General features: G+C 38.0%; 1 protein-coding gene across 3 annotated transcripts in view; it reads left to right on the forward strand.

The window, feature by feature from the left end:
• Xpo1 (exportin 1) overlaps positions 1–27,268 on the forward strand; it is a 39,507-nt gene that overhangs the window by 6,661 nt on the left and 5,578 nt on the right. The window contains exons 2-20 of one of the 3 annotated variants that reach the window (XM_050141008.1): positions 280–411; positions 6,641–6,742; positions 10,112–10,184; positions 14,427–14,488; positions 14,882–14,926; positions 16,199–16,380; positions 16,578–16,626; positions 16,702–16,821; positions 19,333–19,461; positions 20,121–20,279; positions 21,529–21,726; positions 22,609–22,747; positions 22,921–23,102; positions 23,201–23,357; positions 23,770–23,933; positions 24,416–24,550; positions 25,448–25,631; positions 25,947–26,053; positions 26,751–26,945. In XM_050141008.1, the coding sequence (XP_049996965.1) occupies positions 286–411; positions 6,641–6,742; positions 10,112–10,184; positions 14,427–14,488; positions 14,882–14,926; positions 16,199–16,380; positions 16,578–16,626; positions 16,702–16,821; positions 19,333–19,461; positions 20,121–20,279; positions 21,529–21,726; positions 22,609–22,747; positions 22,921–23,102; positions 23,201–23,357; positions 23,770–23,933; positions 24,416–24,550; positions 25,448–25,631; positions 25,947–26,053; positions 26,751–26,945 (2,508 nt within the window). In that variant the 5' untranslated portion in view covers positions 280–285. Of the gene's footprint in view, positions 1–279; positions 412–6,640; positions 6,743–7,623; positions 7,692–7,848; positions 7,912–10,111; positions 10,185–14,426; positions 14,489–14,881; positions 14,927–16,198; positions 16,381–16,577; positions 16,627–16,701; positions 16,822–19,332; positions 19,462–20,120; positions 20,280–21,528; positions 21,727–22,608; positions 22,748–22,920; positions 23,103–23,200; positions 23,358–23,769; positions 23,934–24,415; positions 24,551–25,447; positions 25,632–25,946; positions 26,054–26,750; positions 26,946–27,268 lie in introns of those variants that run through there. The other 2 variants (XM_050141009.1, XM_050141010.1) reach the window with 2 other exon arrangements.

Below are 27,268 nucleotides of genomic sequence, written 5' to 3' on the forward strand. Positions count from 1 at the left end.
CCAAAAAGGATTCTGAAATTATGATGGGTTCACCTGAAAATTAGATTGGTATAATTTTATAAATGTAAGTGGGAAATGTAACTAGGAAAGTTGAATGGGCTTATTAATGCAGTTATAGAATAGCTTGTTAATAATTTTGTTTTACTAGTTTCATAATAATTAGGTTACAATGTCTTTATTCTAAGTGTTTGTGTGAATAGTGCTGAAGTAAAATTACTTGGATAGATCTGTGTTGGCTGATGTCCAAACTTAAGTAACTTCACTTTTGTTTTCTTCCAGTAATCTATGCCAGCAATTATGACAATGTTAGCAGACCATGCAGCTCGTCAGCTGCTTGATTTCAGCCAAAAACTGGATATCAACCTCTTAGACAATGTCGTGAATTGTTTATACCATGGAGAAGGAGCCCAGGTAATGTAGATGATTAAAACTTTATGAAGTTATTAAAATGTAACAAAGTAGTTGAGTTTTTCTCCTTAATATAAAATGTATTCTATAATTTATAAATTTGGAGTTATTTACTAATGAGAATCAGTCTGGAAAAAGTATTATTAGACTGGTCAAGAAGGAGACTTAGGAATAGACTTGTCTTTTTTTTTTTTTTCTATATATTTTTTCTTTTGGTACAGTCTTAACTGTGTAGCAGGCTGGCCCCAACTCAACAGAGATCTGCTTATATGTAGGCATGAGGGCTAAAGGGTTAAAGGTATTTGCCACCCATCCCAGCTTTTGTTGTTTTTTCCCTAGGTTTTCTGAGACAGGTCTGGCCTTGAACTTTAAGAGATCTACCTGCCTCTGTGTTTAAGTGGGTATAGGGGTGCCCTTAAAAACCAGGTATCCTGGAACTGGAGTTAAAGGCAGTTATGAGCTACCCGATTATAGATGTGGAAGTCGGGGAACTACTTGGTTCTGTCCTATGGATTCTGGTGGTGAGATTCAGATTGGACAGATTTGGCCACTAGGCCATCTGGCTGATATCTACTACCAGTTTTTTAAACATTGAAATTGCAGGTGTTTCAGTTGCTTATCTGAAATTAGATTAAGAGCCAGATGTGGTGCACTCCTTTAATTCCTGCACTCAGACAGAGGCAGGAAGATCTCTTGAGTTTGAGATGACCTCAGTCTACATAGTGAGTTCCATGCAATATGAATTTTAGTTTAATTTTGTGTTGTTGTAAAAGAAGTCCTGTTAGTGAAGTTAATTATCTCACAGTAAGCTATATTTTGATGATTTAAGACTTAATTATAATATAGGTGTTTGTTCTGTGGTCCTATCACTTGTGAGGCAGAGGCAGGAGGATCTTGGGTTTGAACAGAAGAATTTTGAGTAAAGTTCTATGCAATTAGCCTGCCATGTATAAACAACCTGAATTAGTCCCTGGGGCCTGCCTGGTAAAAGGAGAGAACCCACTTTGGAAAGTTAATTGTCTTCTGATTTAAATGTTCTGAAATTAGCAAAAAAAAAAAAATCCTTTTATAATAAAAGTTGGCCATGGTGGAACATGGTTTTTTTATTTTTGTTGTTGGGTGGTCTTTTGTTTCTTTTTTGGATGTGTGTGTGTTTAAATCTTGGCACTAGGGAGACAGGAGGATTAGAATTAAAGACGGTGTCTTGTGCGTGCCAGGTTCGGAAACTATCTCAAACATGCTTTTGACCCCACAGTCTTGTAACGACCACATCTAACAGAGCAAATATTGTTTCCAAACGTTTGATTTCTTGGACGATTTCTGCTGGAAGTTAATTGTGTTTTGTGTGTGTGTGTGTGTTTTATGAGGGTGGAGAGTTGGGGGGTTGAGACAGGGTGTATAGACCAGGCTGTCCTGGAACTCCCAAGGTATTCGGCAAGTCTGGCTTGTTAAGATATTTTTGTCTGACCTTGGGTACTATCATACAATTTATAAACTTTATATAAAGAGAGCTTAAGGGAGGGCTGGAGAGTTGTCTCAGCAGTTAGGAGAAAGAGCGAGTTGCTCTTGAAGAGGACCTACATGGTAATTCATTAACAATCTTGAACTCTAGCTCTAGGGGATCTGATGCCTCCTTCTGACCTCTGAGGACACAAGGCTTGAGAGTGGTGCTTATTTATACATGTAGGCAAAACACTCATACACACAAAATAAAACTTAAAAATCTAAAAAATTTTAGGACTTAAAAACATATGAGCAAAGATGAAAATTTGCCATGGGCTTTTTAAAAAAAGATTTATTTTACATGTATGAATGCTTTTGTACATGCCTATGTGCATGTATGAACCATGTGTGTCCCTAAGACAAGTTACAAAGGATTGTTAGCTCCCGTGTTGGTAGGTGCTAGGAGTAGCAACAGTGCTTTTAACTGTGAACCATCTCTGCAGTGCTATGCCCCCGCCCCTTATGTTTTGAGACAAAATTTTTGCTGTGGGTGTTTTGCTGGCCTAATCCTTCTAAGTACTGAGATTTAAAAGATTCAGAAAAGTAGAAGCAGCTGGACTGTGGTGACACACACCTTTAATCCTGAACTGGAGACAGAGTGACCCTGTTTTGAAAAAGAAAGAAAAGGTAGAAGCAGCCCGGCGGTGGTGGCGCACGCCTTTAATACCAGCACTTGGGAGGCAGAGGCAGGCGGATCTCTGTGAGTTCAGACCAGCCTGATCTACAGAGCTAGTTCCAGGACAGGCTCCAAAGCCATAGAGAAACCCTATCTCGAAAAACCAAAAAAAAAAAAAAAAAAAAAAAGGTAGAAGCAGGAGCATCAGAGTTGAAGGCTAGCCTGAATCACATGAGAACCACAACAGAAATTCTCATCTTTTAATCTGGGATTAAAGGCATGCCCTCCCCCCCTGCTCATCATTTTTTTGTTTGTTTGTTTGGTTGGTTTTTTAGACAGGGTTTATCTTTTTTAACAGCTCTGACTATCCTGAAACTCACTTTGTAGACCAGACTGCCCTTGAACTCATCCACCTGTTTCTGCCTCTCTGGAATTAAAGGCTTGAATCACCACTAGTCCCAGCATAAGCTTTTTTGTTTATGAGAGCAATAGGCTAGCTTTTCTAAGTAAAGGACTTTATTTCCAGTAATAAGCTGACAAGTCAAGTGTAGAAAATGTAATCTATCACATGACTTAACTGTTTTTTTTTTTTTTTTTAATAATGAGATCTCATACCATAGGATAATGTGAGAATAGACTACAAATGCAGCTCTGGGTGACCTCGAACTTCTGGTTCTTCTGCTTCCACCTCCAGAATGTTAGGGTTACAGTGACGTGACACCATGCCAGGTTTATGCAGTGCTGGGACTGAACCCAGGGCTTCTGCAATAAGCATTCCACCAGCTGAGCATCATCTCCAACATTTTATTGTTTTTAGGAGGCAAACTTGGAAGATTGCTTTAAGTTGCTCTTGAATTCATGATCTTCTGCCTCCACCTACAGTAGTGAGATTGCACATAAATGTCGTTTATCATGCTCTGCTTTGTTAATTAATTAATTTCTTCATAGATTCTCTAGTTGTATCCTTAACTCCATGTACAAAATGTTGCCTGTATTACGATATTTTGAAAGGTTAGTGATAAAGTCTATAAAGGACCTGTTTCAGACATTCTGGTTAAAAAGAAAGGTATTATTTAAGTCACTTAGTGGTGTATAGACCTCTATAATCTCAGTTCTGAACGCTGAGGATGCCTGTGTAACTTAGTGAGATCTGTCTCGTAGTTTAGAAAAATCTGAAAATATTAATTCAGTGACATGAGACTTTTGGTTCAAACCCCAGTGTTGTAGAAATGGAAAAGGAAAGATGCATTTTGGCGTGTATTCTCAGGGAAAGGATTTAAGCATGGTTTGATTTGATCATTTGCTTCCTTCATTCTTGTAATAGGTGGTTAAGTAATGTAAAATAAAATTTATGCACTTTGGGATATGGATCCTAGCTTGTAATAAGCATTGTTTAAATGACTTACCTTTGATAGGCTGCTGGTACTAATGCACCATTCAGACCCTTGTCAGTGCTGTGCACAATGCAATTAGCTATCCTTGTGAGGTGTCCCATGTAACCATGCCCTTGTCCTCCCTCAGAGGACAGAAGTAGGTCACTAGGGACAGGCCTAGAAAGTTACATGTCTGTTTCTCTCTCTCTCTTTTTCTGACAGTTTATGTAGCTCTGGCTGGCCTGCAGCTTGCTTTGTAGAGCATAAGAATCAGTGTGCCTCTGCTTGTACATGCTGGCATTTAAGGTAGATGCCATTGTGCCCAGCAACACAAAATATATTTTTCAAAATAAGTGGTCAGAACCTACAATTTTTTTTTGTAGCATGAAATAATTTATAGGCAGAACTTTTGCCTGTATGGGGATTTTGGTAAGATTCTTAAACTGTAATGGTTGGAGACTGAAGTGTTGGCCTAGCAGCCAAGAACATGTGCTATTTTCCAGAGACTAAGTGGTTCAGAGCGCCCACTTTCGGCAGATCCCTGAGGGAATCCCGTGCCCCCTTTCTGGTATTCACTGGTTACTGCACTAAATGCAACCTCCCAGATACACATAATTTTAAAAGTACTAAAATATTAGGTATTTTTCTATTTTTAGCCAGTTAGCCCAAAGGAAAAGAGTGAAGAATGGGTGTGTTTTCCAATGTTGTGTTCTGTTGGTTATTTTGAACTTTTCTATTCCTAAGGAGTAGAAATGCTTTTGCTTTTACTAGAAATTTGCTTTTACCTTCCCTCTTTTTGTTACTGTTTTGTTTAAACCCTTTTGAGATTTTAGGGTAATAGAAATGTATTAAAAGAAAAATGGGAGATAGGGCAAAATAAAGAAGATAACTATGGTACAAATGGTGCTGTTAACTTGGAAGCGTGAGGTTATAACCAGTAGCAAAGCACATGTTATCTGTGGGGGCTGGAACCAAAGGTTATAATGTGGAAAGTGCTCTGCACATCAAATGACCTGACTCACCTGAAGCTGGTGTGACTCAGGAAGGAGACTGAGGCAAGTGGACCTTGAGTTCAGACCATCCTAAAGAGCTGGCAGTAGTAGGACCAAGTAAGTTTTATTAGGTAAAGATTCACAATATGTACTGTTTTGTTACAAGTTCACACTCAGTTATTCTTACGTCGAGTGAGGTAGAGGTCATCTATAATCTTAGGCAGAAGCAAGAGGATTGTTGTAGCTTCATTTGTTTTTCATAATTTTTGTTAGTAAGTCCCTTGACAAACTAAATGGGAAATGTACATAAGTGGCTTGGCACCATGGTATATCTACCTGTAATTCAGTACTCTGGAGAATGAGGAAAGAGGATCCATAGGGACAATGCCAACATAGGCTATGCAGCTAGACCCTGACTTGAAAAACAAAACAAGGGCCTGGCGGTGGTGGGTAATGCCTTTAATCCCAGCACTCAGGAGGCAGAAGCAGGCGCATCTCTGTGAGTTTGAGGCCAGCCTGATCTACATAGCAAGTTCCAGGTCAGGCTCCAAAGCTACAGAGAAACCCTGCCTCGAAAGACAAAAAACAGGGGGTGGAGGTGTTTGTTTTTCTAGACTACCCAGGTTCATTCCCAGCACCCATTTGAAAGCTCACAGTCATCTATAGCAGGCAGAGAGGATCTGCTGCTCTCTTTTGCCATCAGTGACACACATAGACAAAACACTCAAATAAATACCTTACCAACAAATAAAAAACTCCTTCAATTTTGCCTAACTTCTAACCCAAGATCTTCATGGTAGGATATATAGGTAACTCAGTTCTTCCTAATTCCACAGTTGCTTTTGGGTAAGTTTTAGAACCACAATGTCTGTTGAGTGTATTTCTATTTTTTTAAATATTTATTTATTATGTATACAATATTCTGTCTGTGTGTATGCCTGAAGGCCAGAAGAGGTCCCCAGACCTCTTTACAGATGGTTGTGAGCCACCATGTGGTTGCTGGGAATTGAACTCAGGACCTCTGGAAGAGCAGCCAGTGCTCTTAACCTCTGAGCCATCTCTCCAGCCCGCCTTGTTTTATTTTAAACTTGGGTTTTGCCACATAGTTCTTACCAAACCCTTCCTTGATTGAATGCAATTTCAGTTTAATAAACCAGATTTATGAAAAAGGCTGATGTATTTCTAATTAAAGCCTTCCCTGTCTCTCCCTCACCTTTCTAAAAATCCCTCCTCTCCCCCTTTCCTTATAAGGCCTCTGTAGCTTTGGCTGTCTCTGAACTCAGAAGCCATGTATTTCAGTGTTCTAAGAGTTAAACTTGGAGACATGCCCTGTGACTTTTTAAAAAAGAAAAAAGTGTCTATCTTGTGTCTATGTGAATTTGAAGGTTAGAAGACAGCCTGCAGGAGCTGATCCTCTGTACCATATGGGTTCTGGGGATGAATATGTGCCATCAGGCTTGGTGGTAATGCCTTCACTTAATGAGTGCTCTCCAGGGCATGAGCTCACTAATGGAGTGGGAATAGAGAACTAGGGAATCTTACCTTATCCTACCCTCCTTAAGTGCTTGGGATTACACCCTGTACCCCAAAGCCTGATGAGCTTCTCCTTCTGGAATAGTTCATCTCTCAACTGTTTCCAGAAGGTAGAGGTATCACTGTGCTGTTAGGTTTGTGCCTTTCTCTGTACTTTACATTTTAATGAATTCTAAAGAGCACAGTAGCTTAATTCTTTTTGTATAATGTTTTAGCAAAGAATGGCTCAAGAAGTACTGACACATTTAAAGGAACATCCTGATGCTTGGACACGCGTCGACACAATATTGGAGTTTTCGCAGAACATGAACACGAAAGTAAGCAAGTGGTGGTTTTAAATATCTGTTATTCTTTTCTTCCAGTCGTAAACTTTGAGGAAGGTATCTCATTTTTAGTATTAGCATTTGTTACCAAATCATTTTATATTGCTAACTAATTTCAAAATTATTTTAGACCTTAGAATTAATTCTTGCAAATAGTCCTAAGAATTATGGATGAAGTTTTTGTAATTGGGACTAGTATGCAAGGTGTTTTTTTTTTTTTTTCCTTTTGGGGGTGGGAGTTTTTTAGAGCATGTATATAGGTCTTAGTAGCATAAGTTTTAAAAGTTATTCAGAGATGAGACTTGACAAATTATTTTGGGCAAGTAATCAATATAATACAGGTTAGGCACCATCAACACCCAGTAAGTGTGGACAGCTTAAAACCCTTAAAACTCCATGGTACCAGTGTTTTCAATGAGACAGCACTCAGTTCTTATTTGCAATTGAAAATGTTATAACTCAGGGCTTTTTTTTCCTTGCTTTTTTTTTTCTTGAGTTTGAACAGAAGGGTTGATCAAAATGTGTTTTGACTGTTTAATGCTTGATGATTCACGCTTCTCTTTAAACGCCTTAAAGTAATAAAATACCATGGCATTCTGTTTAATACACAAAAGGCTTCTACTTGATATACATTGTGTTAAAACAGAAAATAGCCGAGTGCACATCTGTTTATGAAATCAGAATGTGTTAGTTAACAGTTTAGAATATTAATTAGTTTTGACATCTTGGTAAATTTTAAGGCAAAAATACAGCCCAGAACTTCCTCAAAGTGCTAACCTTAAGTAACATAACAGTGTTTGCCTGTTTGCTTGCCTGGTAAATTTTGCTTTTTATACTGACAGACATTACTAATGTTTAAGTTGATTTATCAACAGTATTTTTAAAAACTCAAATTTGTCTTGTGAAAAATGAGATGATTAGAGGAACAGAAAGAAAGCAACAGGTAAAGAATTCTTCAATTTACATAAATTACAAATGATTTGGTGCTAAATTTATGCACTATGACATTTGGCTTTTATGCAATCATTTTTTTTCTTTAAAGATGTTAACACTACCTGATATTAATCATAATGTTCCATTATGTTGATTGCTTGTAATAGGAAGAAAAGGGGTGTCTTCCTGTGCAACTACACAGCTAGGCTTTGACGGCAGGCCTCCACAAGGTCTACCCTTTTGATTCCCTTTAACTGAATTCTGTTCATCAATTGTTTTTGTTTTATGGGTGGTGGGAGGGGAAGGGGGACTCAATGCATAAAATAAGTATTTCTAAGGGCTCAGAAATTTCTGCCATAGGGATCATTTCATGCGTTTGTTTTTTCATGTAGTCTTTGCTGTTATCTGTCCCTCATCTTCATAGCTCAGCATTGGATAGCTCAAGTTCTGAGATTTAAAGTAGAAGTAGGTGTTTAATTTTTTGTTAGTTTGTTGTTGTTGTTGTTGTTGTTGTTTTTTAAGGACTGGCTGTCACTTCACATTTATGAAGAACATTATTTTCCCAAAGGAACAAGAATTCTCTTTCCAAGTTTCATACACAGAGTTGTTTTTGATGAGGAGAGGTTAGAGCTTAGACTGTAGAATGGACATGCCGTGTGTGTTCCTTTGACCACGTGTGTGGGATGCTTTTATTTCAACCTGTTTGTTAGGGAGTTTTAAAATATGAATTGTGTGTTCAGCAAGCTGATCCTACTTTTGTAATTGTAGAAATGACTGGAGCTAGTAAATCAATACAACATAACGAGAATGTTAGTAAAGAGTGAGTAAATTAATAAATATGATAGTAATGGAAGGGGGCTTTTTCATTTGAAATAAAAATTAGGTCAAGTATATCTTAAAAGTTTTTTTTTTTTTTTTTAAGTCTGACTATGTTGTTTAGTTCCTTGCTGCTTTGTGAGTCTTTTTAATTGGTTATTAGCAAGAGGACATTTTGTAGCACAATGGTGTTCTGCCTTGATTTTTTTTCTTTGGATTCTTTAGGGAAATAGTTTTTATGCTAACTTAGAGAAACTTTTGTCTTTTGTATGCATATGAGCACCCGCTTTCTGCAACTAATGACCAGGATAGTGAGCTTCACTACTGCTGATTGGGAAGTACTGTAGTGACATTTAAGTTCTTAACGTCAGAATTTGTTTTGGCCTTGTTCTTATTTTTAGAAGACTTTAAGGAATGTTCTGCAAATGTAGAGTTTGGGTAGAGATTACAGAGGAATTATTTTTGTAAGGTATAAAATATTAAAATGAGAGAAAACAGCAAAAACATTTGAACACAATGTATTTGGGACAGTCTATATTGTGCTTTGACTAAAATGAGCATTTATATGATCCCTTTGGTTGAAATACTAATGCTCCTATTATTGTGTAAATGACTAACAATTTTAAAGATGAACTCTTATTCTCAGCCAAAACTTGCAATCTGAGGCTATGTCTGTGTGAATGGGTTTACCTTTCAGGTATTATAGCCAGTTCTTAGAATCCCTAATTCTTGAGGTGAAACAAAATGCATTTTGGTTCCTTTTCTTCCTCCTGCCTATTTACACTAATTGGTAATAATAATAATGACCAATAATAATTCAGGTAATAAATCCTAGAGTATTATAAATTCTCAGATGTTGACTATTGTCCATAATCAGCAGAAGGGATAAAATGGATTCAAAGTGGTCTGTCTCTGTTATTTAACTTTTTCACATATGTAGTTACAGCTTCCATGTTTATAAAGGGATACCTGAAAGGTAGACACAGATTGCAACATGCATTTGTATTTTATTTTGACTGTGCACAAAAGTTTATCTTTAAATTAGTAGAAATAGAAACTGCGTAAGGGTGGGGCTAGAATTGAAAATGAACCTGTGGGTTTGTCTTGCTGCTCCTTAAGTAACACACCAGAGACGCTTACACTTGTGTAGAAAGTTATCTGTGGCAACACTTCATGTATGGCTGCAAGCTTGTAGCTCCTAGAGGAGAATAGGGAGCTTGACAGCATTCAAGTTACTAAATTTAGGAGCCTGGTTGTGTTAATAATGTATGCAAGCCTATGAGCAGTCTTATGCTGAGAATTCATATCTGGCTGTTATTTTTCCTTCTACAGATAAGCCCATTTGGCTGCTAAAGGGCTTTTTATTTGGTTCTTCCTGGTGTGAGCATGTATAAACAGCAGGATGTTACATAGAGTAGTAAACAGTAAAATGAGGAAAATGCATGAAATTTCAGCTTATGGGTGAATAGATCCTTGTTTAATATGTGTAATTAAACTTGATAGCATAATGTTTTTGCAATATTAGCTATAAATGTGTGTCTGTCCATTTGTGAGCCCTGAAAGATCCTAGTCCTATGACAAGATACTCACATAATTCTATTCTCCAATTTTCAGTATTATGGACTACAAATTCTGGAAAATGTGATAAAAACAAGGTGGAAGATTCTTCCAAGGAACCAGTGTGAAGGTAGGAAAATAAACAATTCAATTTTGGGTCATGATACTCTTTTACAGTTGAGTTTGTTAATGTCGCATGGCAGGGTTTTTGTGCAGGGAAAGAGGAGTTGGCTATTTTAGAGGAAAGAGGCAGCCATCATTTTGAGCAAACCTTGATTAGAAAATAAGAGATTATGCACACGGTTAGGCAGGGTGATAAATCCCTTTTAGTTCCAGGAGGCAGAGGCAGGTGGAACTTGGTAAATTTGAGGATCAACCTGGTCTACAGAATGAGTTCTAGGATGGCCAGGGCTATGTAGAGAGATCCTGTCAAAACAGAAAGAAGGAAAAGAAAGAATGAATGGACATAAATACCAGGTTGAGATGAAGAATTGGAGTAGAGTGTTTGCCTAGTATTTGGAAGTGGGAGTCACTGGACCATCCTCAGTTTCACATGCACACCAAATTAATACATACCACTTGAGCTACTTTGGGGCATGGCTTGAATTTGAATGTTTTAAGATCATGAGACGAGTAACCAATAATATTTAATTTTAGCAGCTTGATTGGATTAAGGGTGGAAAGCATCAAATCAGGGCTTTTTACCTTGCTATTTCTGAGGTTGCTTTTTATGTTTTGGTGCTGGAGGTATTAGTGATTCTGAAACTTACTAAGTCAGTGATGGGAACAGAGCACAGGTCCTCTGTAAAAGTAATAGGTGTTCTTAACCTTTGAGTCATCTTTCTAGCCCTGTTCCTTTTTATTTAGATGGTGTCCTCTGTAGTTCAGGTTGGGGTTTTTTTTGGTTTTTGGTTTTTGGTTTTGTTTTTGTTGTTTTTCGAGACAGGGTTTCTCAGTGGTTTTGGAGCCTGTCCTGGAACTAGCTCTTGTAGACCAGGCTGGTCTCAATCTCACAGAGATCTGCCTGCCTCTGCCTCCCGAGTGCTGGAATTAAAGGCTTGCCCCACCACCGCCTGGCAGGTTGTTTTGTAGGTAAGGATGGTGTTGCATTTTTGGTTCTCTTGCCTCCATCTGAGGACTGGGAATACAGGCTTGAGCTACCATAGCTTTGTGAATACTGACCAAATTCAGGACTTTAAACATAGTAGACAAGCACTTTACCAACTGAACTAGTCTTTGCCCTAAAATTGTATTGAAAATGAACAAGAATTCACTGTGTGTAGCCAGGTGTTAGGACTGAATCATCATACTTGGCTGAAGTTTAAGTTTTAGAAGAAATATTTCTTAGTATTTTAAAATAGTAATTAAGTTTACTGTTTGGCACTTTTTAAAAGTTTATATGCACAAATTTTATTTTCGGGCAGGGGTATATTTTTAATATGTAAGGAACTTATGAAATTAATGGTAAAATTATCAGAAACTTACAGAACAATGAGTATAATGTGAACAAGCCAAATATGGTGGTTCATATCTTTAACCTCAGCAGTGGGGAGGCAGAGCAGGTAGATCTCAACTAGAAGCCAGCCAGGGCTACAAAGTAAGACCTTGTATTGATTTTTGAAGATAATATAGGACTGGAGCACTGGTTCGACAATTTTGAGCATTTGCCAAAGACTTGTTTGGTTTCTTCTAGTATGTATAGACAGTGGGTGGGTGACTCTGACTCCAGTTCCAGGGGATCCAGTGCCCTCTTCAGGCCTCTGAAGGTACTTTGGACACATGTATATATTTAGGCAAACACATGCTCTCATAGGGCAGAAAAGAGCTTTGTTGTTTGATGTGGTGCTAAGAGCCAAACTTGGGTCCACTTCTACCTGCTACTCCATCTCTCCACCCTCTAAAAAGCCATCTTAATAATGAGAAAGGCATTACAAAATATGGGACAAAAATGTAAAATGTGTTATAAATTTTCTGCATTGCTATGATCATTTAGCCTGGGGCCAAAAAAATAACAGCTTATGTTTATGGGCTTATGTATTAATGATTATTAAGTTTGATTTGCTAGTATTGACTGAATTATTTTTCGGGTTAATAGGTTTCTCTCAATTCATTTCTTTATATTAAGTGCTGTTTTGAGAAACTAGCCCAAGGAGACCAAGAAGTTCTTATGCTCTCTCCCCCCTCTACCCTCAGCAACCATCTCCTTCCTTAAAAGTCCCTTTTCCACATTGACACCATTGTTTGTGACTCACTGAGTTAATCTTGGGCTAGCCAAGGAATGTGGGTGAAGCTGTCATTTGGAGCCTCACAGGCTCAACCCATGAAGTTCAAGACAATGACTTCTCCCCCAGCGACAATCAATGGCCAATACCTTTTTGTTTAGTTGGTTTTGTATGCATGAAAGTGAAGGTTAAGACAAAAACAAAAGACCCAATAAAAGTAGATCTATTTGTGTTCAGTGTTTTTTTATTATTAAATTATAGTTTTAACTGGGTTTCTAGCACACCTTATTCCAGCTGCTTCAGTACAGCCAGGACTGCACACCTGAGACCCTGTCTCGGGACAAAAAGGAAAAAACATAAACATCTTATTTTTAAATTAAAAGTTTAGTTTGTGATTCACCAATCCCACCACCATTATCTCCCCCTTCCCAAGGTAGACAGGGCTAAATTTGGGTTTTACCATGCCCAGCTTCAATCCAGTCAATCCCATAGCACAAGGTCATTCTTTCTCTTCCTTTCCTTTTCATTTTTCCTTTTCCTTTCCTTTCTTTTTTTGGAGACAGGGTTTGTCAGTAGCTTTGGAGCCTGTTTTGGAACTTGTTCTGTAGACCAGGCTGGCCTCAAACTCACAGAGATCCTCGTGCCTCTGCATGAGTGGTACCACCACTTCGAAATAGTGGAGACTAGCCGGAACTTAAAACCCTGTCTCTCAGAGCCTAGAGGCAGAGAGTGAAAGGAAACAAGAGTGACTTATCCCAGAACTTGGGAAACTGGTGCGGAAAGATCATCAAATTCAAAACCAGCTCAGTATACAATGTTTATAAGACTAGTTAGAGACCCTCAAAGATAATTTTGGAGGTAGAAGCAGAAGGGTGAGTTTTAGGCTAGTCTAGACTGCAAGAAACACTGTCCTTCACTTACTAGGCAGAAGTCAAAGTGATTATTTTAAGGCCCTCCCCCCTCAAGAAAAAGAAAATAAGTGCTAAAAACAGTAGTCCTGGAGAAAATGTACCTACAGTTTTAAATGATGTGTGTTTTATTCACAAGATAAATATCAGTTGCAAAGGAAAAATCCTGGATTGGAGATAACCTAGCAATTGCAAAACTTGCTGTACTTAGAGAGGTTCTAAGTTCAGTTCCCAGCATCCATATTACCTGCAACTCTGGTCCTCTGATCTCACTGGGCATTTGCAGGCATTTGCACACAGGAGATAGACAATCACTAACACACATGAATAACAATGTAAAGACCAAAAATGTGTAATTTAGTCATGCTCCTGTATACTCCCGGGACTTTGGGGGCAGGATCAAAAGTTCAAGTATGTATATATAGTTCAGTGTTTATATAAGATTGATATGGTGTTAGATGGGCATAGTAGTGCATGCGTATAATCTTACAACAAAAGAATAAACGGGATTTAGGAGGATGATAGCTTATTGTTAGCATGGGACTGCTGGTTTCTGATTTTTTTCCCTTTTGGTTTTGATTCCTCCCCCTGTCCCCCCTTCAAGACAGGGTTTTCCAGTGTGTCTTTGGGTGTTTGGGAACTTGCTTTGTAGGCGAGGTTGGCCTCAAACTCAAATTTGCGTGCCTCTGGCACCAAATGCTGCTGGGATTAAAGGTGTATACCACCACCACTTTGATTCTGATTTTTCAAAGCTTAAAAAGTTCAAAAGTATAGAAAGCATGGTATGTTAGGCAAGTATGCTACAACTGAACTACATCCAGAGTCCTATTTGACACTCTTTGAAATTGCCAGCACCTGTGAAGGATTTGGAGCCTAAAACTGACTGATTACCCTCTCCTGGGTTTGTTAGCCTGGTGTAAAAATATGGCTTTCTTAAATTGAGTCACATTCTGGCCAGGTGGTGGAGGCTAATTAACACCTTTAATTCTAGCAATCAGGAGGCAGAGTCAGGCAAATCTGAGTTCCAGGACAGCCAGATCTCCACAAGGATACCTCGTCTTTAAAAACAACAACAACAACAAACCAAAACAGGAATAATAATGTCTCCTTCTAGTTTGGGGTGTTGTGACAGTTCCTTTGCCTCAGGCTCTGAAGTGATGGGATTATTTATAGGCATAAATCACCATGCCTATTTTTTTTTAAGTTTAATTTTTTATGCATTATATATATATTTTTTAATAGGAATAAAAAAATATGTTGTTGGCCTCATTATCAAGACCTCTTCTGACCCAGCTTGTGTAGAGGTAAGAAAATTCTTAATTTTTAAACTTTATTTTCTTTGTGTGCACATTTTTTTTGACACACATGAGAGTGCCCGAGTAGTGTGGTGATCATAGAATACTAGAGAGGGAGTCAATGCTCCCCTTCTCCTTCCACCCTGTGGTCTGGAGTCCATATAGGCCCAGAGAATTGGAACTTGGGTTGTCAGGCTTGGTGTAGCAGTTGGCTTTTCATGCTGAGCCACCTCCATGGTCCCCAAAGAATGTGTTCAAGAAAGAAACACTTAAGTTTAGTCTACTCTTAATAGTCACAAAAACATATTTATTTGTACTAGACCTATAATTATCTCTTTTCCTTATGTTTGTGCTGTATGTTTTAGGTACTTGTTTAACCTGACCCCTTTTCTCCTTTCCTAGAAAGAAAAGGTGTATATTGGGAAGTTAAATATGATTCTTGTTCAGGTAAGCTTTCTAATATCATCTTCCTAGGAAAAATTAAATGATTGTTAACAGTTAACATTTCAAACTTCCTTTATCCCTAGATAAAAATATTTGTATTTTTAACTATGGGTAGGTGTGGGGGGTGTGTGTAGGTGTGTGTGTCTGTGTCTTCCAGTGGGTATGTGCATGCGAATGAAGGTGCCCACAATGGCCAGTGGTATTTGAAATGCCTGGACCTGGAATTACAGGTGGTTGTGATTGACATGGGCTCTGGGAACTGAGCCTCCCCCGAGACAAGATTTCCTTGTAACAGTTCTGGCTGTCCTGGAACTTGACTTCCAGACTAGGCTGACCTCAAACTCAGAGATCTGCCTGCCTCTGCTTTCCAAGTACTGGGATTAAAGGCATGTGTCACTACACCCAACCTGAGCTCAGCTCTTTAGTTAACATCTGATGTGAACCTGTGGTGGTAAGAGTCAACAATTATCTTAAGACTTCAGTTTATATGGCTTTAGTGTAAATTGGACTGCATACTGGAGTTGGATTCTTAGACTCTATTTGCTGATGCTGTGCTTTTCCCTTCCATGTGGCTGGTCCAGTTCCAGTTTATATATCCTTACCTGGAATTAGGCCTCCTAGATAGATACAGTACCGACATGTTTTCTTTACTGACCCCCAACAGGTCATTCATTTGTAGAATGTTTGGAATATTCCTGGCTATGACAGTATTCAGAATTTTAATGTATTTCATTAGGGATTTAGTAGAAGATTTCATTCCCTGCTTGTGCTGGCTACTCCAAGCTTGTAAAATGTCCACACCCTACTGTAATTCAAGAACAAGGGCTCAGTGGCATCAATTTAATTTGGAGGCCCAATTCAACTTCACTGCATTAGCAAATTTGAGATAATATAAGGACTGGATTATATTCAACAAAAAATGTCTTTTGTTAGCTTTGGAGTAGCAGGGATTGATTCCAGGGGCCCATATACTAGATGAGCATTCTTGTTAGCCCCTAAATCTGTCTACTTAATCTCACCCTTTATCACTTAATTAGATTTCAGATGTTCTACCAAGGAAATATTAATATTCATACATTCTAGAGCCATATTTAGCCATCAGGGTGACTGAGTTGGTCTGTGAGTATTGAAGCACCATTTTTTGTGTTTGTGTGGTATTGAGAATGACATATTTCTGCCTTAATAAAAGGGTAAAGTAAGTAATATTTACTCTGGTTTTGAAATTGTTTTGTCTTTGTCAAATGAAGTGAAATGGAATATCATCTTTAATTTTAGATACTTAAGCAAGAGTGGCCTAAGCACTGGCCAACATTTATCAGTGACATTGTTGGAGCAAGTAGGACCAGTGAAAGTCTATGTCAGAATAACATGGTGATTCTTAAACTCTTGAGTGAAGAAGTGTTTGATTTCTCTAGTGGACAGATAACCCAAGTGAAAGCAAAGCATTTAAAAGACAGGCAAGTAATTATGTTTTAAATTATCTTGTGCTATATGGAGCTCTATGTGTAAATGTGTTTGTGGTCAGCAAGTTTTAAATTACTTGGGAGTGTGTGCACAAGGAGATCAAGTGTCCTCCCTGTCACTCTCCATCAGCTCTGCTTGAAACCGGGATTTGTCTTTACTCTTTCCTAAATCTTTTTTTTTTTCTCCTTAGCATGTGCAATGAGTTCTCACAAATATTTCAACTCTGTCAGTTTGTGATGGTAAGTGTTTTCAATTTTCTTCTTTCTGAAATAGAGTGAGAGTAAAGTATATTCATGATATGCTTGCCTTTGCAGGAAAATTCCCAAAATGCTCCCCTTGTACATGCAACCTTAGAAACACTGCTAAGATTTCTGAACTGGATTCCATTGGGATACATCTTTGAGACCAAGTTAATCAGCACATTAATTTACAAGGTAAAGCCAGTACACTTCAATTTTGTCTCTGGATAGGCACAAAGAGTTTTTCTTCGCTGACACTGCTGTCAAGATTTTTATATGAATAGTAATTGTTTGAAATGATTCTTTAAATCCTGGTTTTTTTGTTGTTGTTTTAAACTTAGAGATAATGGTATATGTGTATGTAATTCCAGTACTGCAGGGTCAGGAGTAGGAAGTTTTTTATTTTTTATTACATCTCTTTGTTTTGTGTGAATGTGGGGGAGGGGTCAAAGGACAATTTGTTTGAGAGTTGATGCCCTCTGCCATACAGGTTTAGGAGATTGAACATCAGGTGCTTCTTTACTTGCTGAGCCATTTCAGCAGCACCAGGTACAATGATGTCAAGGTTGAGGGGTGTTCTAAATTACTTACCTAGGAGGGTTTGTCTAAGAAACCGACAGCTAGCTAGGTCAGTTTGATTCAAGAATCAGGTATGAATGCAATTTATGATCTGTGTGAAAGCTTCCCCCCCCCCCCAGTGTGACAGCTGGAATTTACAAGGTTGGCCTTGAATTCATATAGGGTCCTCCCATCTCTGGAGTGCTGAGATTAAAGGTGTTACTGCATTGGGCTGCAAATTGAAAGCTTTAATACCAACACATTTGGAACCTCTTAACCCAGGACTGTAGGACTGGGGGGGGGGGGACAAAACAAAAGTAAAGTGAAGGCTGGAGGTTATAGCTCAGTGGGGGAAGAGCTTGGTTCCTTGGTGTTGTCAAAAACAAACAATAATGCTATATTGGGTATATCTCTAGTGGTATATTGCTTTCACTTGAGTTACAGTGAAAAGATCAAATGATCCTATTTTGTATGCAATTGGCTGCCCCCCCCTCCCGGGATCAGATGTAAGGGCGTAATGGCAAGTGCTTCAATACTGAGACCATGAAAATCTATTTTGCCTGAAAAATTAGAATGCTATGCACTTCCTATTGTTACTCAGTCATAGATAATTGCTGTTATGTGTAGGTAGCATATTTCTGTCCCAGCTCCCTGCTCCCAAATAATTGACTCAGAGACTTAATAGAAATTATAAATGATCTGCCAATAGATAGCTCAGGTTTGTATTAATTAACTTTTATATTAAAATTAACTTGTATTTCTCATCTATGCTTTGCCATGTGGCTCATGACCTCATTTTCTTTTTCTTTTTTTTCTTTTTTTTTTTCTTCGAGACAGGGTTTTTCTGTGGCTTTGGAGCCTTTCCTGGCACTAGCTCTGTAGACCAGGCTGGTCTCGAACTCACAGAGATCCGCCTGCCTCTGCCTCCCGAGTGCTGGGATTAAAGGTGTGCGACACCATCGCCCGGCTGTTACCTCATTTTCTACATGGTTGTGCTTACTTGGTGGCTGGCTGGGGTCTCTTGACTTTGCCATTCTCTTGTCAGCTTTTTTATTAAACCCATCATAGTGACATATATTCTCGTGGTGTACAGAAGGATTATTCCACCGTAGTTGCCAGTGCATTATGTGTTGTATTAACTTGATGAATGTTACAGAGGTGTTTATTGAACCTTAGTAAAGATAAATTGCTAACACATGAACATTGTAGATCAGTTATTAATATTTCCCAAATTTACCACCAAGGGTATACAGAATATATAACTAAATCTCTCCATAATATATTAATCTCAGTTTTGTTAATTATCTCATAAAGACCTTATTTCGGGGTTGTGAAGAGTGGTAAAGCTATCTTGGTTTAAGTTCGCCTTAAATTCAATGTAGCTGATGTGTAAAGTGGCGTTGACTATTTTTCAGCCATTGTTTATTCTCGTCAGAGTAGGTTTTGTTTTGATGTTATTGGTTTATTATTATTATTAAGACAGGGTCTCAAGCCAATCAAACACATTGTAATGATTTTAAGAAAGCGACCAAACAAGTTTTATTATTACTTTTATTTCAGATGTCATGGGAATGTAGCTCACTGTTTGCTTAGCATGTGCAAACCTTAGGTTTAACCCCAGTGTCCCTTATTACATACCTATGATGCAAGCAGAGGGGTCAGAAGTTTGAGGTTATTCTCAGCTTTATAGTGGCTTTTGTCTCCTAAGATCCCATCTCAAAAGACACAATGTGCTTTGAGTATATGGTGTTTCTTCAAAATGTATATGCAAAAATAAAAATCTGTTATTCACTGTTTTTAGACTGTATCCTTGTTTATGATTGTAAGTTTCCTTTATTTGTAAATTTTTTTGTTTTTGTGTACGGGGGATGAGTTTACTGTGTGCGTACCACGTGTGTTTATCACATGAGTGTCTGGTGCTCTTGGATGTCAGAAGGCATAGACTTCAGAGGGTTTGAATCCCCTTGGAGTAGCTACTTGTGAGCTGCCATTGGGTCTTGTTGGGAGTAGAAAGAACCTGGGTCCTCTACAAGAACACCAAAAGCTTTTAACCACAACCAACTCTTTAGTCCCCATACATACTCCTTTGTCATTTTTAAAATAAAATGTTTCTTAAGATTAATTTTGTTTTCTCTTTTAATAAAATAGTTCCTAAATGTCCCAATGTTTCGAAATGTGTCGCTGAAGTGCCTCACAGAGATTGCTGGTGTGAGTGTAAGCCAATATGAGGAACAGTTTGAAACTCTGTTTACACTTACAATGATGCAGCTAAAGCAGGTAATTGATAGACCACTGCCTTGAAAATGAATGGAATGATTTTAATGCACTAGAAATGGTTACATTCATGATCAGTAACATTGCCAAATAACCAAAAATGGTTGAATTAAGTTAAACTATAGAACAGTTAATACACATTAGTTATAGTATGCTTATGTATATTATATACAATCTTAGGTAGAAGTGGTTTTTTTAATTTTCTTCCTTGTAATATTAAGGTTTTATGGGTTCCATGATAATATAGTTCTAGAAATTTGAAGGTTGGATGATGTGGAGACTTGATCACACAATGGGGTAATTGAGAACCTTCTAGGACCAACCTCTCCCTCCTCCGTCTAATTTAACATTGCTTGTCCAAACTGGCCAACCTCTTTTCTAGACTAAGGTCTGTTGGTACAGGTATGAAAGAATTGTTTGAAGACAAAATTTGATCATCTAGGCAGTTAAACATGATGCTATATTACTGTTTGCCATTTGAGTGCACCTTTATATTTTTCCGTGTCTTGGGAAAAATCTGATGCAAAATTCAAAGCATATATATGAGGCAGTTAATAGCTGTTCTTTGTATGTTGGTGTTAGCAACTGGATGTCATTTTAGAGTTCAGAGTGTTTTGTTGTTGGTTTTGTAACGTTGATTGATAATGGTTTTCAACTTCCAGATGCTTCCTTTAAATACTAATATTCGACTTGCATATTCAAATGGAAAAGATGATGAACAGAACTTTATTCAGAATCTCAGTTTATTTCTCTGCACCTTTCTAAAGGAACATGGTCAACTTTTAGAGAAAAGACTGAATCTCAGGGAAGCACTGATGGAGGTAGGTTTGTTTCCTGACATTTTTCTCTGAAAAGGAAAATAAGGGTTCTTAAATATGTGCTGTTTTGTATGTGGATATTGAGACACATCTTGTTTGCTCTCCACCTGTGGCTTTTGTTTTTTTTTTTGTTTTTTTTTTGTTTTTTTTTTTTTGAGGAAAAGTGCCTTTATTTTGCCCTGACTGTCCTTGAAGTCATACTAGAGAGATCCATCCCTCTGCATCCCTGATATTGGGATTAAAGGCGTGCCCAGCTGCCATTTTGTGTTTTGGAGATAGTGTCTCATACTATTTCCTAGGTTGGTGTGAAACTCTGTAGGGGTATTCTGTTGTTGAACTTGTGGCGAATCTGCATTCTTTAACTTTCTGCACTAGCATACTTTGTTTCCAAACCAGATTTCATTTTTGGTTTTTGTGTTTCACTCTGTCTATGTGTTTGACCAGGCTGGTCTTGAACACACTGTGATCAACCTACCTCTGCCTCTCAAATCCTTGGACTATGCCTGACAAATTCTTTTACTTTTAAATTGGAAAACTGTTAAGATCCCAGAACAGATAGAAAAGCCATACATTATAGTGTTGTACATTTGAACCCACACAGGACCACATGATGTAAATATCATATTGGGACAGCCTTAAGAAACCTAGTTTTGAAACATGCTTGTGCTATAATCTCAGCACCTGGGAAGCTGAGGAATGAGGATTCCCAGAAGTTCAACATCAGAGTTCCACACCAGCCCCGGAAATAGTTTCATTGTTTTGATATGTGTCTGAATGGTATAACCAACACCAATTTGGTTTCTGAAGATTTTGTCTCCACATCAAATTCTGTACCAGTGTTTTAAGATCATGTTCTTTAGTCCTGGTTTGCACTAAACTTGTTTATACCAGGCCATCCTCAAACTTGTGAGGATCTTGTATCTGCCACCAAAGGGCCCATTTATGTTGTGGGGGTTTCTGACTCACCTCAAAGTGATTACTTGAGGATGACATGTAATTCCTGGTCCTCTTGCCTTCCTAAGTGCTGGGACTAGAGCTGTAGGCCATGCTTTTCAGTTTTCAGGGTCTGTTCAAACAGACTTGATTATAACTGTTATGTATACTGGAAACATTTGTTTGCAGAGCACTCTATTCAAGGCATGAGGATCCTGATGTATTTCAAACTAATAATTTTTAATCCTGATTTAAGTGCTGGGAGCCTAACTTGGAGATTTGGTGGTAACATTTTAATTTTGCTGGTTTTACTGTGTAGGCCCTTCATTACATGTTGTTGGTATCTGAAGTGGAAGAAACTGAAATTTTTAAAATCTGTCTTGAGTACTGGAATCATTTGGCAGCTGAGCTCTACAGAGAGAGTCCATTTTCTACGTCTGCTTCTCCATTGTTATCTGGAAGTCAACATTTTGATATTCCTCCTAGGAGACAACTGTACTTGACTGTGTTATCAAAGGTATGATCAAGGGGTTGGTGAGTGCTGTTTCTTACTGTAATGTTGATGATTAGTTGGTATTGGAAGTGGGCAGAAGAAGGAGAGGTTTTTTTTTTTTGTTTGTTTGGGTTTTTTTTTGGTTTTTCAAGACGGTTTCTCTGTGGCTTGAAGGAGAGGTTTTATTAGAGTGAACTCCCCTATCTATTCAGTCGGTGAGGTACATGAAATCTGTAGGCCAGAGGTTGATTATTTATTGATAGTGTTAACAAACAAAAACCCAGATCAGGTAGGGCTCTGAAATGCAGGTTGCAAAGTTAACATTCAAGTTACGTTTTACTTTTTAGAATTTTTCATTGTTTAGGAGACAAGATCTTGAATCCAGATCTTTCTGCTTTTCCAGTGCTAAAATTAAAGGTGTGTGTCATCATTAGACCTAGCTTTTTTACATTGAAACATTTGATAGCTCGGTTGGTCTTAACTGGTCAAGGCTGACCTTGACTTCTTGATCCTCATAAATCAGCCACCCAAGTGTTGGGACTATAAGCATGTATGACAATGCCTTATTTGAAAGTTTTGTTTTTGGGTTGGTAGCCAATCCTAGCATCTGACTAGTAATCACTCAGTATTCTGAGTCCTGAAACTACAGGAGTGTGACACCATCCATGACTGGCATCTTAATTGAGTATATGCTTTTAGCTGGGTGGTGGTAACACGCTTTTAATCCTAGCACTGGGTAACCAGAGGCAGGTGTCTTGAGTTTAAGGACAGCCAGGGCTACAGAGAGACTCTGCCTCAAAACCAAAACCAAAAAAGTATATGCTTTTAAATGTCTTCCACTGATTCTATATTTGGCATGGGTGTCAAATGTCTTAACAGTTTCTTTATTGGTTCATTGATATGTAGGTCCGTTTATTGATGGTTAGTCGCATGGCTAAACCAGAGGAAGTACTGGTTGTAGAAAATGATCAGGGAGAAGTTGTAAGAGAGTTCATGAAGGATACCGATTCCATAAATTTGTATAAGAATATGAGAGAAACATTAGGTGAGTTAATAAATGACAATGATTTATTCTGTAATTTTTATGTCTTATTTGTGAAAATACTGTTTGGTCAAAGTTCCACAGTTAACTGAATCTTTAAGTAACTATACTTAATAGTATTAAATCGTTCAAGTTTTGGGTGTCAAACATCTGTTTGTTTTTTTTTTTTTTTGTAGTTTATCTTACTCATCTGGATTATGTAGATACAGAAATAATAATGACTAAAAAACTTCAAAATCAAGTGAATGGTACAGAATGGTCATGGAAAAATTTGAATACGTTGTGTTGGGCAATAGGCTCCATTAGTGGTGCAATGCATGAAGAAGATGAGAAGCGATTTCTTGTTACTGTTATTAAGGTATGCAGCTAATAGGATGAAATAAAATCATAAATAAGTATGTCTTATTTAACCATAAAAACATCTTTAACAATAACTACATTTGTCGTATTTTACAGGACCTTTTAGGATTATGTGAGCAGAAAAGAGGCAAAGATAATAAAGCTATTATTGCATCGAATATCATGTACATAGTAGGTCAATACCCAAGGTTTTTGAGAGCACATTGGAAATTTTTGAAGACAGTAGTAAACAAGCTGTTTGAATTCATGCATGGTAAATCACATTTACTCGTATTTGTTGAAGGAGGCCTGCTTGTTTATTCCTGGCTGCTCAGTCCTGAAATAATCACCATATTATTTAGATCACTGCTTGGCCCATTACTTTCTTATTTGCTAACTCTTACATCTTAATTTAACCCATCTCTATTAATCTGTATATCACCACATGGCTGTGGCTTACCAGCAAAGTTTCAGCATGTCTGTCTCTGGTGGTGGCTCCCTGGCTTCTCCCTGACTCCACTCTTCTTTCCCCCAAGCATTCAGTTTAGTTTCCCCCACCTAGCTCTACTCTGTCCTATCACCAATGGTATTCACAGCATACAGAAGGGAATCCCATATCATGTGTTTAATTTTTGTTTTCATTGTTTTGTTGAACAAAAAATAAATAAGTGTATTTATCTTGATAGAGACCCATGATGGAGTCCAGGACATGGCTTGTGACACATTCATTAAAATAGCTCAAAAATGTCGCAGACATTTTGTTCAAGTTCAAGTTGGGGAAGTAATGCCATTTATTGATGAGATTTTAAACAACATAAATACTATAATTTGTGATCTTCAGCCTCAGCAGGTATGTAAGCCACTGTGCTGATTATTTGCTGTGTTGGGTTTTTACTTACATGTATGTGTGTCTTGTGAACCTCCTCTTTTCTGGTTTCTGCAGAAGCCAGAAAGTGGGTACTTATGCTAGAACCTGAGTTTCTGGGAGGATAGCCGGTCCTCTTAACCCTTGAGTCATCTCACCAGGCCTTAAAAGTGTATAAAACTAGTATGTACATGGGACGGAAAAGTGGGTCTGCTTTTTCTGAGGATTGTAACTGGGATCCCAGCACCCACATTGAATGCTACTGTATCCATCTGCATGATATCCTCGGGCTCCTACACTTGAATTCATATGCCCCCGTCTCCTTCTCACACACAGAATCAAAAATACAGGAACAATTTTAAAATGGGGGCATTAATCAATACTATATTAATATATTATTTGCTTACATGTGTTTTCCATTATTGATGTGAAACCATGAAAATAAAAATGCTTGCATTTTAAAACAGGTTCATACATTTTATGAAGCTGTGGGATATATGATTGGTGCACAGACAGACCAGACAGTTCAAGAACATTTGATAGAAAAATACATGCTGCTTCCTAATCAAGTATGGGACAGTATAATTCAGCAGGCAACCAAAGTAAGTTTTGAGTGTTTTGTGAGGTTTTTGTTTGTTTTGAGTTCTAATGGGGTTTAAAGTATAAAATCAGTCTTGGTGCTTTTGAAAAATGTATGTTCATATATTGTGTGTACCTATTGCACACATAGAAGATAGATAGCCTCTGCTGTCGGTCCTTCCCTGCAATGTTGTTTAAGACAAGGTCTCATCATTACTACTTATCTTGGAGTGTTTATCCTGTGACTTTAATGATACTATGTCTCCCTATGGGAGTCCTGAGAAAACGCATTTTTGCTAAGCCCAGCTTTACCTAGGGATCTGAGTTTAGGCCTTCAGGTATTGTGTGACAAAGCCCTTGACCAAAACAGCCATTTTCCTTGAATGCTTTAATGTGAGTTTGGACAATTGAAACATTACAGAAGACAGGCATGGAATTATATATAATTCTAGCAGTTAGAGGCAGGACTAGAAGTTCAAGATCATCTTTGGCCACACAACTGGGTCAGCTGAGACCCAGAAGCCCCTGTCACAGAACCAAAAAAAAAAAAAGAGAGAGAGAGAGAGAGAGCCATTATAAGATCTTTTCTTTGTGGAGGCATTTGCCTGTTTGAGACAGTTTACGTGTGGAGCCCTAGCTGTCCTGGAATATACCTCTCAAGTGCTGGAATTAAAACCTGTGCCACCATGGCTGGCTTTAGGATATCTTTGTTCTGTTTTGATATTTTGGTGAGATTATTAGACACTTTTTTTTTAATGTGGGTTTTAAGTAATTTAGTTTTAGATCTCGTTGGGTTCTAGGAACTAAACTTGGAACTTTATGTATACAGCACATACTCTGCTACTTAGCTGAAGCCGAGTTCCAGTATTTGTCTTGATGTTTTGAATAAGCGAGATTGTATTTTGTTTTGATAATTCCAGAATGTGGATATCCTGAAAGACCCTGAAACAGTCAAGCAACTGGGTAGCATATTAAAAACAAACGTGAGAGCCTGCAAAGCTGTTGGACATCCATTTGTAATTCAGCTTGGGAGAATTTATTTAGACATGCTCAATGTATATAAGTGCCTCAGTGAAAATATTTCTGCAGCTATTCAAGCTAATGGTAAGTGATTCTGGCTTCTGGGGAAGTGATAGAATTAAAGTCTGCCTGAGTATCTGGGTCCACGACCGTTTCTCAACAACTCTTTGCCCTTTGCCCTATTAGTATTATTCTTGCCTACAAGTATAGTTTATTGACAGTGGCTGCTTTAAAAATATGCAAAGCCATGTTGTTTAGTCTTGTATATCTTGCTGTTCCCATTTTATAACTTTGTCCTGCGTTAGTGTTAGACTCTTCAAAAATGGTAGTGGAATCTGAAGTAGACCTATCACTGATGTAGTCTGTCAAGTTAGTTTATATTGGATTTTTTTTTTTAAGGTGAAATGGTTACAAAGCAACCACTGATTAGAAGTATGCGGACAGTAAAAAGGGAAACTTTAAAGTTAATATCTGGTTGGGTGAGCCGTTCCAACGATCCTCAGATGGTAAGTTTTTCTCCTTTGAGTCACATTGGCCAGGTGGTGGTTGCTCACGCCTTTAATTCCAACACTTGGGAGGCAGAGGCAGCCCTGGTATACAGTGAGTTCTTGAACAGCTGGGCTTCACAGAGAAGCCCTGCCTCAAAACCAAACAAACAACTTGTTCAGAAAAGGTCAATGGAATTGATGTGATATGGGTCACATTGAAATCCAGGCATATGGTTCCTAAGTGGGTAGGACTATCATGACTTTGACCTTGTAAGTTAAAGTTTTGAGCCATCTCAACAACCCCCATCTTTGATCTTGAGATTTGATGGTCAAAGTAAGAAAATGCCCTTACTTCCAACATAAAATTACATGAATAACACATACATATTCAGTAAGTCAGAGTCCTAATTGGCTAAAACCAAAATACTACAAGACCAAATTTCTTGATGTGTACTGTATAGTGGACTTTAAGAATATATATGAAGCTGGTGTGTTGGCATACACCTGTTTGTTTTTACAGCTCTGGTAACCTGTGGCAGGATGAGTGCCAACCTGGCTATAATGTCTGAACTGTTTGTGTATGTTCAGTTATATCACTATTTATTTTAACTTTACTGGTTGCTAAATTTTCAGCACGGTATCTCAGCAGATAATCTGAACTTAGACGGGAGTGACCCATAGCTTAAAAGTAAGGACTTTTTTTCCCTCCCAACAGGTAGCTGAGAACTTTGTTCCTCCTTTGTTGGATGCAGTTCTCATTGATTACCAGAGAAATGTCCCAGCTGCTAGAGAACCAGAAGTGCTTAGTACTATGGCCATTATTGTCAACAAATTAGGTGGACATATAACAGCTGAAATACCTCAAATATTCGATGCAGTTTTTGAGTGCACATTGAATATGATAAATAAGGTAAGTGGTTTGTGTTTTATTACATAATGAAAAAAATTTTAAGGCCCTAGAATTAAGTTGTATTATAGTATAAGGAATAATTGTCATCTTAATAGCAAAATCTTGACATCAAGCAATAAATTAAGACTGGTCATGGAAAAACACGAGGCAGAGATGGGTAGATGTGGATCTTTGTAAACTCAAGGCCAGCTTGGTCTACATAGCTGGAGCTACACAGTGAGACCTTGGCTTTAAAAAGTGGATGGGGTGGGCATTAAAGTTGGGCTGAGGCTCAATATGGTGTAGAAATTAAAAATTAGGGGCTATCAGATATTCTGTTAATT

The sequence above is a fragment of the Alexandromys fortis genome, unplaced genomic scaffold (genome assembly GCF_014885135.2).
Source record: "Alexandromys fortis isolate MF-2015 unplaced genomic scaffold, M_Fortis_MF-2015_v1.1 scaffold_7, whole genome shotgun sequence".
Classification (NCBI taxonomy): domain Eukaryota; kingdom Metazoa; phylum Chordata; class Mammalia; order Rodentia; family Cricetidae; genus Alexandromys; species Alexandromys fortis.